This window comes from Atractosteus spatula, chromosome 1, assembly GCF_055471065.1.
Source record: "Atractosteus spatula isolate fAtrSpa1 chromosome 1, fAtrSpa1.hap1, whole genome shotgun sequence".
In the NCBI taxonomy this organism is placed as follows: Eukaryota; Metazoa; Chordata; class Actinopteri; order Semionotiformes; family Lepisosteidae; genus Atractosteus; species Atractosteus spatula.
The window spans coordinates 65,320,812-65,337,054 of NC_142706.1; the positions used below are offsets into that span (position 1 = coordinate 65,320,812).

A 16,243-nucleotide genomic window follows, 5' to 3' on the forward strand; every position below is an offset into this window, starting at 1 on the left:
CTCGGTTTTGTCTGTACTGTGTTAGTCTGAACTGTACCTCTGTCTCTCAGGCGCAGATCCATGTCCTCGGAGCTGCTGTTTGCTCCAGTCTTCCCAGGCTCTCGCGATTCCTGGGTGGAAAAAAAGAAATAAAGTTCATATCAAAACGTGAAAACCCTGGAGTTCTTCAGCAATCCCAGCTGTTGAGCACCTAATTATTCCGTCAACGAAAACCAAAAATGAAGAGCTGTCTGGCTTCAGCAGCCAAGACTCACCAAGTCAACTCTCTCTCTCTCACACAGGGTTGTGGCAATCTGTGCAGCTCTACTCACATCCTGGGGAGCATTTATAAAAACCAAAAAGCCCCTTGTTCCTCCCCCTAGCTGCTGGAGTGGGCTATCAGTACATTGCCTGTGGGGGGATTTCACACTTGACAAAGGCCCTGAAGGTGTGAGCTGGGCATTGGGGTTGAATCAATCATCTTCCCACCCTAGTCTGCTGTCCAATGGTCACTATGAATTATTTTTTATATTGTTTTGCTGTCGATCTTTTATACGACCCATTTTCTAACATGCATCGTTTCCTGATTGACACTGTATTGAAAAAAGAAGTAGGCAGGTGATGAGGTATTTTCCATATAAACAAAAAAATAACATTCCATGAAATGCTTGAGTAGGCAGCTGAGTCAGTATGTGTCGGCTGCAAAAGAACAGAATGGAAAGAGACTTTTCTTCACCTTTCAGCATGGAATGAACCTTTACCTGTTCCATTCCATAAAATGCACTGATCGTGAAAAATTAGTGATGGAAAGAATTAGGATTGTTTGGTTTTACAGTATGTGATTACTCTACATTTCACTGTGTGATGCTGTGTACAATGAAACTGTGAGGCCACATTTTCAGTTATTTAGGATAAAAGGCTCTGCTAAAAAAAAAAGGTGACATTTGAACTCTTATTCTTGAATTCAAGAACCTTAAATAATACTCAGACATGCATCTCCTAAAATGTATTCTGAGAAAAGTAGAAAGGCAGTTTGATGTACAAGGCAACGCTTCTATATATGGTTAAATGCCCAGAAGAGGGAGTGGATCAGACAGTGAACATCACTCCAACAGTCCCGAGACTCACCTGCACTTAATGGCATGGTTTATAGCGAGGTACAGGATATCAGCCAGCCTGCCAGCTGGCCCACAGCCCCACCCCTCTAACCACCATGACTCCTAATCCAGTAATGAGATCAGGGAGCAGCCAGACACAGCCTGGGTCTGGGACCAGTAGCCTGGTTTTACGGTCTTCCCTGATGGCAGACACTGTTACACTGCAGGAGGCACTGCACGCAAGCTGCAATGTTGTTCGAAAATGTTTCTGTTTTTTAATGCCTGACAAGAATTATTTTTCATTAATATTCATATAGCGTCTAGTGTCACAAACTGCTTCCGTCTCAAGATGTCAGAATAAACTTTAAAACAGTTTTAATCCCACCACATGCTCTTCGGTAACAAAGTTTGGTGTTCCGACACACAAAAGATGAGGTTTAGAGCAAAGTTACTGGGAATAATGATGAGCAACATATAAAAAAAGCCATTGCTTTCCAGTAAGAATCCATTTGCGTTAAACCAGGTTCTGTTATCCAATATTCAGAATAAAGATCCCCTGCCATTTTGAAACGAGCAACTCGAAGAGGACCTGCTCAAGTAACCACATGCTGAGTTTCAGAGCCGCTGGTATGAACGGACTCCTGGGAGACATTTTGCAAACACCATTTAATATGAGTAACTTTGCCTGGACCAATGTGTGGTTTTAAAATGCAGTGTGGATCTCCTCCACATCAGTACAGTTTGCACAAGAGCTTGCAGGAGAAAATGTCTGAAGGGGACTTTCTACTGCACAACAGGAGTCTGAGTAAGTTTTCCATTTAAGCTGCGATGCCCAGCAGGAAATCTGATTGTCAGGACCATTCAGGCTGCACTGCTGGCAGCCTGACGATGTGACCAGGAGGTGAGGAGGCTGGAGCCAGCCAGTAAAGATGGGACTTGTTGTGGGGCAATTGCAGGAATAAGCCTTTAAATGCTGTAAACACCTCCCCTCCACCCACACAGACCTGAGAGGATTAGCAGGGTGTGGAGACAGTGAAGCGTTTTACTACAGCACTGTCTGACACGACAACCACAATCCAGAGACAAACTGAGACCAAGGGCGCTATAAACAAAACTGGCAGAATTAAAGGTCTGATTAATACCAAAAAATGCACTGATCCGACACGCTAACATTATCTGGAGGAATGCAATTCCCACGAAATTCAATGTGACGAGACCCAGTGAGGACTCAGCTAACGTTTCCTACTCAATGACATAGAGATCAGATTTTCTTACCACTTCTAAAGCAAGCAACTATTGAAAGCCTCTTCCGGTTTAAAAGCAAATTGGTCCAGCTTCTGTTCCAACATCATCATTTAATCTGGCAGACTCCTTTTAATTCTGAATTAAAATTGATGGCAATACAGCGAGGAAACAAGATGGGAAACAGCTGGAAAGAGTCATATGCACAGCATTCAAGACCTTCCATGGATGCAATCTTGCCTCTGTTGCTTCTGTTTATGACAGCCATATCAACCGGACAGCTAAGAAGGTTTCCACAGACCCCATCCACGCCACCAGATCTTTTTTATACTTCTCCCTTTTGGGAAGGAAGTTTCAAAATATTAAATGTGGTACTGTTTGGTTCCGAAATAGCGCCAATCTAGAGGCTATTAGGCACCTCAATATGCAGATTTTGGACGTTGTATTGATTCCATAATATGTACTCTGTATATTGTGTGATACGTGTTTTTTGTGTAAGTTTAATGTATGTTTTGTTGTTTTTGCTGTTTTTTTTTTTAACTTGGCCGCACTGGAGAAAATTCCAACCAACTTTGTTGACATTGCAATAATGAAATGAATTGAATTTGCTCTCTCTGATTGCACTGATTCTGTAGCTTCCAGGGAAGCGAGTCATATCATCAGTTCCATCTCATCCAAACATGCCAGTGCAGACACGTTACACTGCTGAGAGAAGCAGAAAATACCAGCCAAGCAATAACGGGAACCTATCGCTGCTTTTGAATGGTGTGAATACAAGGCTGTTGTAGAAAAGCGAAGCTGAGGTGCCTGGGATGATCAGCACCATGAGCACTAAGAATTTATTTCTGATGTTCTAACACGATTCCGTGGTCCACTATACCCCTATGCTGTAAGTGTATCTGCCCTTCCTCGGGATAAGAGATAACAGAGTGTGGGGGAGGAGAGAGAGACAGGCTGAAACCAAGAGAGACATGAGCACATGCAGTATACCCCACCCCAGCCCCAACAAGCAGAAGTGGTGAACTTTTCTCATATTGATTCTGTACCTCTCAGCACTACGCACACCCCGGTTTTACTCAGAGAACGAGAATCCAAAGAGATTCTGCAGCTCTCTATTCAGATGCCGCGTTCAGAGTCAGGGTTACGCTAAGAACCGAAGCTACCCTTGGGTTATAGGGTACATTTAGGGTTGGGATCACAGATAGGATTCGAGTTAGGGTTGTGTGCGGAGATGTTTGGACGAACACAGGAGAATTTTTTTTAAATCGAACTGAAAAAAATAACACCTCAACTGACTGCAGTACAGCACAACAAAACAAAAGCCCAGACATGCAGCCTAGAGCGGGAATATCCGAAGATTTCGAGAACGAGGACATTCCCCACTGAAACGTGAACATTTACTGAGTATAGAAGCCCCTCTGCGTAAATTCACTCTCGTCACCAGCTAAAGTACGAGAGAAAGAGTGAAAGTAAATCAACTTATTTCACCACAGTGTGCCAGCCAATCACCACTAATTCATGGAAAAAGGAACAGAAATGTAGTGCATTCATTTGAAAAAAGAAAAAAAAGAAACCCAAGAACGTCTGAGCCCTGCACTGTTTCATATGAGGAACATACCCCAGCAGTGACATCACCCCTCTAAGAAGCCACCAGCGCACAACAGGCGCTCGGGTTTAGAGAAAGGGGAGAGGGGTCACAGCACAGTCAGGCGTCATATTTCCTTCAGGGCAGACGAGTCATGACCCACTTCCTGTGAGCTGGCAGGTCGGCCTATGTCACGGAGGGGGTGGCTGGGAGTACGAGGAGACGGGAAATCCATGGCTTCAACCAAAGAGACCCTAACCACACCAATACCGCCGAAACTGACTCACTCCTCTGAGGGCACACATGACTGGAGTCGGGGTCTTGCGAAAAATAAAGACATGTTCATGCAATCTGTTCTGCTATCAGGCAAACATCTTGGGATACGTTATGGGTGCCAGCTTAACGGATGTGTGATTTCCAAACTGCTGAAGCAGAGGAGGTGCTTCAAAGAGATGGAGGCAGCAGCAGATCACTAGATTGATACCTATTGATAAGAAAATGAGAACGATGGCCGGAAAAAGTCTCCTCAAATTTGCAGTCCTTTGTTCTTGTGAAGTACTGACCTCCCCGGCACTAACAGGTCAGCTGTTGCTGGCTTTCGGAAGGAGTGGTGGGTTTTAACGTGTGGGGTTGAGGGAAAGGAAAATGTTGAACTTTTATGAATGAAAGTCTTCAGGATTAAGAACTGTAAACTTGAACTCATAGAGATTATAAGAAATGTTTTAAGGTGAAGTTAATTTATCATACCTATATGAGAAATTCCTTTAAAAACAAGCATGAATGGAACCAGAAAACACATCATCTCAGAACAATGCCGAGCTCATCTAAAGATCTGGAACATGGGGGAACTGATCATTCTATTGAAGTTCCAGGAATAGGATACTGTTTAAAACACAAAGGTCTAAATTATTCCAGCTTCATAGCCCACACTCTCTCTCCGTCTTCCTTGGCAGGACTAATTACCAGGAACCAAAACCCGAGTCTTTTCCAAGAATAAATAAAAAGAACTATTGTCTCTTGTTACCGTGGAAAAAGCTTTCTATATATAAATATATTGAATGTTCATTTCAGTGAGAAGCAGTGAGAAGGCTTTAGCTGTGCAGATGAAAATTTGGATGTTTTCTCTGAGAAATAAGCCCCGCTGTTCCGACACAGACCTTTTGTATCAACACTCTCTGCCTCGTCGCCAGAGGTGAAAACACCACCAATCTTCTGCTCAGTGTGTAGACACACTGGACTGGGTCCGGTGACACTCCCTCCAGCACAGCAGAAGCAGGAGGGAGAGAGAATAAGTCCTCTTTTATTCTGTGACCCCCCTAGCCTCTGTGACTCATCTCAGGCCTGAGACAAACGAGGGATGCCTGTGGCACAGACCCTCAATGTGCTCTTCAGTGCGTGAGAGCGTCTGAGCATGTGAGGGGCGCCTGAGTTTGTGAGAGAGTTTTCTCCCATTCAAATATGAACACATTTCCTTAAAACAACGCAATAGTCACACATCCCGTTTTTAAGTTTAGGGTTGTGGGAGCAGAGTGTAGTAATAATTAGGTTTCTTAACTCCTGATTGGGAGGTCATAGGTTCAAATAATGGGTGGGATGAGTAAAGTAAGTCTCTCAAAGAGCTCTAGTAAATGTCCTGCTTCAGCCGAAACATTGTGTCTTTGTTCTTTCCCTTTCGGAATGGAATAAACCTTCCAACTGGTTCAGTACAGGATTAAAAGACAGAACAGAGACAAACACAGCACTAACTCGCTTTGAGGCACTGAGCATAATGCACAGTATTGCAGATGCTCATGCAGAAGGCTGAGAGAACATCTGAGCCTGTAACTCTTGTGGTTTCAAATCACAGGTGGGGGTCAGTGCTATTGTATCCTTGAGCAAGGTGCTTCACCCAAACTGTTTCACTAAAATGCCCAGCTGTATAAATAGATACGGATGTAAGTCACTTTGCATAAAAGTGCCAGGCGAATAAACTACGGTAGGGAAACCTTTGTACTTTCACTTTGTCTGGGTGGTGCTTACTGACCAAGGGTTGAGTGTCCAGCTTAGTAAAAGAGGAAAACAAAGCCGAAGAAGAAGACAACAAAGAATGTGAACAACTACCTTGCCCTGTGTGCTCTCTCCCTTCTCGAACAGCCTCTTCAGGCTGTTGAGGGGCACGCTGGGCTTCTCGATGTGGATGCTGCCCCCAGGGGAGGTGGTGCCTGCTACCCTGCTCTCGCCGTCGGCGCCATCGTTCTGCCTCCACAGCTTCCTCTCCATGGCCGCGTCGTCCTCCTGCTCCTCTCTTCCTTCGCCCCTCTCTCCCTCACTCGGGTACCGGAAGCGGCTGCCAGGGACGAGTGCCGAACTGGGTGACTTGGGCCTCCCGGCGCTGTCCTGGCTGTTGCGCGACTCCCCCGGTGGGCTCTGGGCTGGGTCGGGCCTGGTGCAGGGTTGGGCCCGCAGCGCGGTGCTCGGGGGCGTGGGCGGCGGTGGCGGGTCGTGCGTGGCCGGCGGCTGCTCCCACCTCTTCTTCAGCACACTCAGGTTCCCTTTCCGAAAGGAGGGCGGGAGGGTGTCGATGCCCTGCAGGAAGAGAGGGACGCCGCTGGTCAGGAGCTCGCGGGTGCAACATCACCGTCACCTCTCTAAGCATCATCTCAAACTGCCCTGCAGGGCATCCCAAAGCCTGATGCTATCGGTTTGGTGTATTTCAGTTCAGATTCGGTTACGCTTCTACATAGCACAGCTCTGTGCTGGCGCATCGACCGTCTTTCCAAAGCTTGGTAAAATCTTCCCGACTACCCAACGACACCATGGTGAATTTAAATTACAAGATCCGCCCTATAAAACGATCACAGCAGTCATTAATGGGGACACACAGGAGCATTTAGTTAATTCTGTGGTTTCATTTGCCATCTTCAAATTAGTGAGGTACACAGTGATGCAGTTTTGTAACAAACTGCATGCTCATTTTAACTGAACCCTGCACACTACTGAAATCAGACACATTTTTATTAATAAATTGCTTCCACGAGTTCCCATTATTAGAGTTGCGTGGAAAGCACAGAAATGTGCTGGCCAAGAGAAAGATTTTGCTGGCTGGCTGTAAGTGCAGTCCTACTGCCCATTGTAGTCCATTAGCTAGTCAAGTTATAGCAGCCTTTATTTCACATTAAACAAGGTTGATACCTTGTCATAATTAATTGGCTGATCTTGAGAATCGTTTTCATCTCCGTAAAAGACATTAATGTAGTTGGGTCACTATCAGAGAAACGCAACAAGAAGATACACAAAATCAGACCAACTTTCACAGGCTTGGAGACAGAGGTGTCCAAAATATAAAGTAAAATGAAAGTACGCTGCATGTCTGAAATACTAGATCAGCAGTTTTAAAAAAGACAAAGACAGGGCAGAACGATATGTGTTCATGCAGAGCGGATCCTGAAGAATGTTGCTGCAGCAGAGCTGTGGAGCAGATTCCACTCATTCTGGACACAGCCCTCCCTACTGCTGAGGAAGCTGAAAGCATCTGCTCTGCAATGTTCAAGAGAGCATTTATAATAAAAAAGGAAACTGCAGCAACATCATGATTATATGTAAACGCATATTTGAACAACAATAATTTAATCCACTTCACAAACCCTGAAAGTACTTTTTACACCACTGCTAAAAATAACCTTTGGCAACTGGACTGATCAGATCACAGTTACCGGGGACAGTCAAAGCACTGCCTAAATATACTGTACACCTCGATTTCCTACTCCTCTCCCCAGTTTTACCCATGACCAGAAACCCCATGTTTTAACAGTTAAAGGCACAGAAGGAGACATACATAAAAACAGAACAGCTCAGATAGGAAAAAAGAAACATTTTCTTTCCAGATACAAGAGGCTGTTAAATGACAGTGAAAAAGGTGGAAAAAAGCACCAAGTAAAACAACCTTAGTTGGGTCCCGGCAGCTTGCTGGCCTCTCTTTCTCTGCTCCTCGGAATGATAGAGCACTCCCAGATGTTTCCAGTTAGCAGTGCTACATGTACAAACGAGCCCAGCCCCCTCAGGCCGGGACAGAAAGGGGGGGAGAGGGAAAGAAAAATCCAGGAAACTAGAAAGCAGGAAATGATAAATTCTGGGGATGTTTAACTCTTTGTTGACTGGCTGCTTCAGTCTTTCGGGAAATAAAAGGAACAGAAATGGAACCAGGGAAAAGAAAAACCTGCGCTCGCTCGCACACACACTCTCCAATCTAGACCAGGGCTAGTGGTATCTGCAATCTGGCCAGCTGCTTCACCAGAGCAGCTCGACCAAGAACTCAGTGAACTTCTCTCGGCTGCCTCTGCACGTCTTGCCGAACTGTCCCCTCCTCCCCTCCTGAAGCATCGGAGTCGCCGAACGTTTCTGCGGAGCCCAAGAGTTCCTGACCTGCTTTGCCCAACACTTTTCACTCTCATTTCTGGTTGGGGTTTCGAACTTGTGAAGAAACACAGAGTGGAAAAATACTTTCTGAAGAGGATGAGTGAGTTTGTAAAGGGAAAACGGGAGGATATTTAGATAGTGCCTTAACTGGCCACTTTTGAACATTTCTAGGTCTGAAACCGTGGCTGACAGGCTGTGCAGCTGATGTTCTCCAGAGCATTGAAACTAGAAAATCACACCCTTAATATGTCGAGGGCAGCTCTAACTTCTTTATATACAAGGCTACTTGTAAAGAAAATAGGTCTTCTACAGTACCAAACGTACCATATGAGAAGAGAAACTGAAATGGAACAAGATCATTCATATGTGGACTAATCATAAATACAACTAGTAAAGATAACTGAAATAAACTCAGGATACACTAATTTGTAATGATTTTAATCAATTGGCCTCGACTAGCTACACTGAGAAATCCAAAAACATTATTGAAATGATGCTCAGTTAAAGTCACTACAGAATAGTCAGCCAGTTACAAGGCTAATTGTAACAAACTGCATGAGCAAAATACTGCAGAGAAACATTTTTGTGCCAGTAATTGAAAACAAGCTTTGCACATATACATGTTTAAATAAATCTTAATTCTCCTCCTTTGAATCCTCACAGAGACGAGTTCACTTCCCCTCCTGCAAACTCCTCCCATGAACTGCTTTCCTAGGTACTTTCTGTCTCATTCAGAGTGCAGACCCTCTCTCCTGCGGCCACTGTGCTGCGCATGTTTCTTCGATTTATGAGGTCACATGAGAGAGGAATGCCTTCTCCCAACCTTTTCCGAATTTGTCAGCACTTAGTGTACACAAGATGTATTTTCTTCTGCTGTTTTGGGCTGCTAATAAAAACATTTGAGGTTTGGAAAAACTTGGCAGGTTTAAGAAGCATCTGCAGACTTCTTTTTGTTGACAAGTACTGGTGTGGTGTATTGATGTGCTGCATTTGACCTGGATTTTAAATTGTACAATACCTCTATAGCAATTTCCCAGCAAATTAATATTAAAACCCTAATTAAATTAATGAGAATCAGGTTTTCTGTTCTGTTCAGCCAGCAGTCTGTTTACAAGCAGCGTGTTACAATGTAGGATTGGATCACAGTCTGTTAGTAGACCCCTCTAGACTGAGACTGGGTGAAAGCAGGGTGGCCTGGCCATACTTCCAGAAGAATCTATCTATACCCACACCAAAGACATTACCGGTGGCAAAAACATAATTTCAGACCAAGCTGAATGATTGGAACACACTGCTCAACCTCCTCCGGGTTTTCCAAGAACAAGTTTTTCACCTTCCCAGAATGTGGTTTCAGCAAAGACAAGTTCTAACAAGAAGAACAAAGACACAATGTAGTGTAATTGAATTTTTATCTCATGCTTTCTTAATGGGGAGCTAAACATTCAAACGTTTATCAGAAACTCAGACTAAACCAAAATATGACTTTCTCATAAAACCGATTTAATCTGCAACGGAAACACAGAAAATAAGAAACAAAATGAATAACTCATCATCGTCCCACCCCCATTTGAACTGCACCCAAGAACAGCTTTGTTGTATGAGAACTATTAACCTTATTGTTTAATAAGCACAGCCAACACTTGGACCTACCTCACAGGAAACACCAGAACACCCCTCCCTTCAAATTCACTGTGGTGGCCCTTGGCAAATACTACTTCTACTCCTTGTCTTATTCAGTGTGATAACTGCACATTCTAGTGCTGCATGACTGCCAGGTCACTGTCTGTCATCTACTCAAATGTGACCAAACAGATGGACTGTAATTGGAGCAGTTATACAAAACAAAAGGAGAATTACCTGAGATTAAAGAGTCTAAATAAGGATTAGTAGCTGACTGGCTGCCCAATGGCTTTAACTAACTTGCCAAGCACAGGCAAGGGATTTGGGAGTGTACTAAAAGACAGAGATACAAAGAGATAGGGAGAAAGGGAGACAGAAAGAAAAATGCCACGTGAAACAGGAGGAATAAAGAGACTGAAAGATGGCAATAATATGAATAACAATGAAGAGGGAATGATAGGTCTGATGTTGTGTGGTAATACGTTTTGTGTGTGTACGGGGTTTTGCACGTTAAGATGTGACAAAAGAACATAAAAATGTTCATAAAGAAGAAGGGGTGATTCAATATTTCTAGTTCATTTGGGTTTTATTAACTAATTAATCCAAAGATCTCATCCAGCGGTTCACATAGGGTAATGGATTTAACAACATAACTAGGTAGCTTGTTCTATACTCCCACAAACCTTTGTGTAAAAAATACTTCATGTTCTTCATTCTTAATGATTCTAAGGTTTCTGAATACTGAATCAATTCCCCTCATAGTGTTCTCTGTTCAAGACTAAAAACTTATTTAGCATGTTTCTATAGGTCATTTCTTTGAAGCCAGGAAATCCAGGTTGTTCTCTGGACTAATTCCAAAACAGCAAAATCTTTTCAGGTCTTACTAGCGACACATGATATTGCTGTGAAACCTACATTTTAACTACATATCCCACTGTTCGGTTTGCCTTTCTAATTTCATTGCTCTAGTGCAGGGGTGGGGAACGTCCGTATACGGCCCGCGAAATCATTTGGTCTGGCCCTGCCAAAGCAACCGCAGGCGTAGAGCTTGGCGATAATTCGATAACGATAATTATCGCGATATAATTTTCCTCGATATAATTTTAACAAAAGTTCGGTAAATGTGCATGGTTTGCGCATGATACGCGCATGCGCACAAAATACTGCGCGAGTGCGTGTTGCAGACCGGGCAGCTAACAGATTTGTTTAATGTTTCTGCTGTTTGGCAAGTGTTTGTTGTGTTCTTAAAATAAAGAGTTGTTTAATTTACCAATTAACTGTCTGGTTTCTTCAACTTTCACTCAGGAGAAAAAATCTGCCTTTAAACTTGAAATAAATAATGATTTGACATTTATCGTGATAATTATCGATATCGACTGATATGAAATTTTTTTTATCGTGATAATGTTTTTGGCCATATCGCCCAGCCCTACGCAGGCGGGACTCGAAATTCAATAAATCTAGGAGCTTTTTTCATACCAACATAAATTTATATTAAGTGAATCATAATAATAACGTAAATTGTGAGGGACAAGCAAGGAACGTCCATTACGGGATAGACAGGACACATACGAGTACATGACGGGAAAGACACGCATGCTTCTCGCCGGCTGCCCGCGGCCCGTCTGCCTGTATTGCGGTGACTCAAGAGGACAGTCAGTGCCAGGCAGGCTGGGAGTGTACACGTTGCGAAAGTGTTAACACACTGTTTTACGAACTGCGGGATGAAGTCAAGCAGTTCATGGAGATGAAGGGAAAACCTGTCAGGGAACTCAATGATAGCAAGTGGCTGTTTGATCGACGCAAACATGGAAAAGCAGTTGCAAGTAGCAACATCATCAATACCAGCTAACATCACACGCCTCACCAAAGAGAAGCAGTTCCAGCCATCACATTAGGGGTGAGTTAATTAAATGTTTGACCAAATATAGCAGGCTAATTTTTAAATTGATAATTTTGTATGGCCCGCGAATGATGTTATAAATATCCAAATAGCCCTTGGCAGAAAAGGTTCCCCACCCCTGCTCTAGTGTGAAGCACATGAAAACAATGTATCTATTTCACAAACAGTCTCTTCAGGTTTTGTGGTTGTCATTTTGTTTCGTTTTTTTTGTTTTTGCAGCCTGTGTGCACTAGACAAAATTAAATGCCATCAGCTGGGTATTATTTTAGAAATGTTGATATACTGATCCATTCACTGTTATCAGGAGTATGGTCATAATTCTGTCCAGGAAGATTTCTCAGTAGTTGAAGTCTTAGAGTGGGTTAACAAAACCAATGAGCCATGGAGCTAGTCACACAGAACAGGGTTAATGGAGAAGAAAGGGAGACCCACCCTTTTTCACAAGCAACATTGCCACCTAGGGGACTGATGGTGAAACAAAACCAAAAAGGAGGAAAAATGTTAAATGAGAAACTGGTGTCCTTGTCCTTTTCCACATTTAGGACTTCCACCTCATTTCCCAAAAGACAAAATATGTGTTGTTGGCAGCAATGCCACTCTTGAACCGGCAGGAGGGAATAGATACTCACATGTTTCTTTTTCTCTGTGCTCGCTTCTTCAGCAGCCTTCTGGTACCTGTGGAAGACAGGGGGAACAGAGTGAGGCTGGGGCCCTGATAAGGGCGAGACCACTCTTCATCCTTATCTGTAATTATGTTAGCGAGCTGGTAGTACTACTGGCAGTATAGACACCATTTCTCCCTATCCTATGGCACAATATGTTTTAAGGGTAATGAAAAAATCACATGCAGGGAGACTGTGAAATATACAGTAATATTAAATAAAAGCTGCACCCTGCATCTAATGAATAGTTGTTCTAGTAAAGAGAGTAGTCAACAACAAATAAATCCTACAATCAACTATGACGCCATCTACTGGTGGAACACTCAGATTGCAGTTAAGTGTTGTCAGGCGAATGGAAATATTGATGAAACAATGAAACACCGTTTGCTCAAATCCTGCAAATTAAAGAAATGAGAAAATACACCCACAAAGACATGGGAAGTCATGTTACCCGCCTTGCACTTTTTACTAAAAATAAAAATGATTTGCAGATGGAAATGTCACAGAGATTGCCAGTAGAAGTGTTCCTTTGAGGGGAAATGAGACCCAGGCTGAGTCAGCCGCTGGTGTGCGAACCCTCGAGCCCTCTTTCTGGACAACATACCCACCGGAGCTTCCAGAGCGCTTCAAGTACTGAGCACCTGTAGCATGACACCTTACCAGCTGTGTGTTTTTACTCTAATGACGCTGGATTGAGATCTGACCGAGCCATGTTGTTAAATGTTGTTTTGTACTATGATATTGTACTGCTGTCACGTTGTACTATTGTCATATAAGTTATGTGTTATGAGCTCTCGATGTGCAAGACACTTTTCCTTAGGGACAATAAAGGTTAATTCAATCTGCAGTAGGTCCTGGGATTCGACCTGCCATGCAACAGCAGGGAACAAGCCCACATGGGAGACCTGAGCTCTCTTATGATTTTCTAAAGCTGACGTCTCATCTTCCGGAGTCCTGTGCGCAGAGATCTAAAGCACAAGGTGTTTGTGTAATGACTCAGCTCTCAGGGAGATTGTGATGAATGCAAGGTGGGCACTCGAACCCACGCCCAGGTGGGGCCACAGTCAGGCCGAGATCATGGAGGAAAAAAACGGGCAGCTGGAGAGCGAGATCACATGACAGAATCCCAGGGAGTTTCCAGTCTGCAGGGTCAGACCTGTGAGGTTTGCAGTCGGGAATGAAAACGAGGAGGAAACAAGCCAGAGAGGATCCGGGATCTCGACTGGGAGATGAAGCAAGAGGTCAGCCCACAGCAAGCTAGACAAGGCACAGGCAAAGCTGGCTCATAGCGCTGGGGCCCTGGGTTCAATTCCTGTGGTACTATCCGAGTGGAGTTTGTATGTTCTTCCCATATTTGTGTGGGTTTCCTCCCACAGTGCAAAGACTAGATTCTGGGAAAACTGTGTGCCCTAGCACACCCTAGCTTTTGCCAGGATGTATCCTGCCTTGCGCCCACTGCTTGATGAGACAGAGATCTCCCCAAAACCCTGTATTGGATAAAGCGGTTAGAAAATGGGTGGATGATAATGTTTTTGATATTAATGCGATTTTGATGTCATTTGTGCTAATCAAGAAAGATGGCCCAGTGGCTTCCTGGATACAGGCTCAGCTCCCTGGTGGTCTTCTAGATACAGTCAACAATCACCATAAGAATCCAACATGCTGCCACGCAGCCAAGTTACTAATTAGAAATGAGGAGCTGCTGGAAAAACCTTCCGGACAACAATGCCACTGTCTCCCAACATGCCGAGTGAAAAATGTCAACCCAGCACCCTCCTCATAACCTCTCTTCACGCACCCACACCAAAGGAAGAGAAGAGTTTTGAAAAACTGGAAGAACGAGTTTGGGATGAGATCACAGGCACTCTGGCGCAAAGTGAAAGAGGACAAAGGCAAGGAAGGGGATGCAGGAGATAGTGAGAGAAAGTAAAGACAGCATGTGCTGCTGGAGAGACAGAAAGCCAGAGAGAGGAGCAGCTCTCGGTATCGTCCTGGGGACTGCTGTGTGTGCTTGTTTTCATTCCAGCCGGGCCCTTTATCTCCGGTGTCAACTGACGCATGTAATTAATCGGCATGTCTGTTTGGATTGTTTTTTGCACTCAGTCTTTGTTTCCATTAACTTCAGCAAACAGATCTTCATTCAGTCTCATCTCAACTGCGCTAATTAAGAACTTGCTTCCAAATCTCTGAATTAACAGCTCTTAACAAGTGATTAGTTGATGGTGAACAGCTACAGGTGAGAATGAAACAGCATGTTTTTTTTCCAGTCAATTATTTTTCAGCTTGAACATCTGAACGAGATCCTGACACTCACTAGTTAGCACAGAGTTAATTAATTCCAGCAACAAATCTCATTCAGTTTTTCAGGAGCTGAAAGCATCATTAAAAACACGTCTATAATAGAGAATTGAAATCAATTAGCCTGTGATTGAGACTGCAGCTGGACCAAAAACCAGAAAACATGGGACCAGCGTTGAAAAACCACTGAAATAGATGACAAGAGGCATATTTGTGATCTTTTTATTTTATTCAATCTGTGGATAATGTGGGGAGGTCTAACTGCAAGGGTGATGCTACTGCACATTTCTTCAGAGAAATGAAATTGAATAGATAAGGACAATTGGCTGAATGGCCTGTTTTTGTCAGTGTCTTTTCAATTGTTTCTGATCCAAACAGTACCTTTAAAGGGGAACTGCAGTCGATATTTGTCAGACTGGTTATTAGATTTCGGTAACAAAATAAACTCATTGACATTATAGAAAAAAATTACAAATTTCGAATTAAGCACAAAACTGTGAACTTTGTGGAAGTACTGTAAGATGCCATGTTGAGCCAACTCAGATTCGAGTTCCCAAGAATTGCCATGTGATGTGGCCCTTCCTGCTCACTAGTCACTGTAATGACTAATGTCATGTGATGTTGGAGCAAATAAATAAAGATTGTGCAGCAGACAATTCACCACAGAAATATTCCAACGTGATCTGCATGCAGAGTTAACCAGTAGCATTTACTGGCAAAACTGTCTCAAAACCTAAAGCAATATTTCTGTTGGATAAAAAGAGATGTATTCACAAGCCTGCCTGCTTACAACATCATAGGGAACGATGTTAACACGTCACCGGAAGTTTTGTTGCCTCGTTGCAGAAAATGGCACTGCGCATACCTGGAAATTTTGTCTATCTTGTGATGTAAATTGGACGTTTTACAAATTACTGTGCACATTTTACTTTTATAGCACTTTGAAACATACGCATCAGTGCTGATTCTTCCTAACCCCCAAATATGAAAAAAAAACACTGCAGTTCCCCTTTAACCAAGCACAAGTGCTATCAGAAAAAAAATATTCTAATTATAAATGGGCAAAAAGTACAGCTACTGAGCATCAGTGCTTTAGGGTGTTTTCTGTTCGCCTTTCTGGCTGCCACGTAGGAAATATGTAGCTTGTTGGCACGTAGTTTAATATATGACAGCTGTTTCACCTCCTGAGCCAACTGGAAAAGCCACTGCCCCGTGACAGAAATGAGAAGACAGTGTGGAACAGAGCGCTGGAGCTGACTCAAGATCTGCAAGACTGAGTGCTCGGCTTGAAAGCATTCACAAGCTGCCAGGTAGCGTCTCCCTTTTCCCCCCACCCAGAGAAAGCCGCGCTGTCTCAGAGCTTCATCAGTGTGCAGGAGAGCGCGTGGCCCTGCTGTGTGCTCCCGGCGCTCAGACAGAGAGGCGGCTCCGTCTGCTTCTCTGTGAGCAGTGCATCTCTTTG

General features: G+C 43.7%; 1 protein-coding gene across 5 annotated transcripts in view; it reads right to left on the reverse strand.

The window, feature by feature from the left end:
• The window catches only part of lima1a (LIM domain and actin binding 1a), a 36,102-nt gene that overhangs the window by 9,217 nt on the left and 10,642 nt on the right, over window positions 1-16,243 (reverse strand). For all 5 annotated transcript variants that reach the window (XM_088917578.1, XM_088917552.1, XM_088917568.1 and 2 more), the window contains exons 3-5: window positions 12,451-12,496; window positions 6,004-6,468; window positions 38-110 (exon numbers count right to left, since the gene is read on the reverse strand). In XM_088917578.1, the coding sequence (XP_088773704.1) occupies window positions 38-110; window positions 6,004-6,468; window positions 12,451-12,496 (584 nt within the window). The remainder of the gene's footprint in view (window positions 1-37; window positions 111-6,003; window positions 6,469-12,450; window positions 12,497-16,243) is intronic.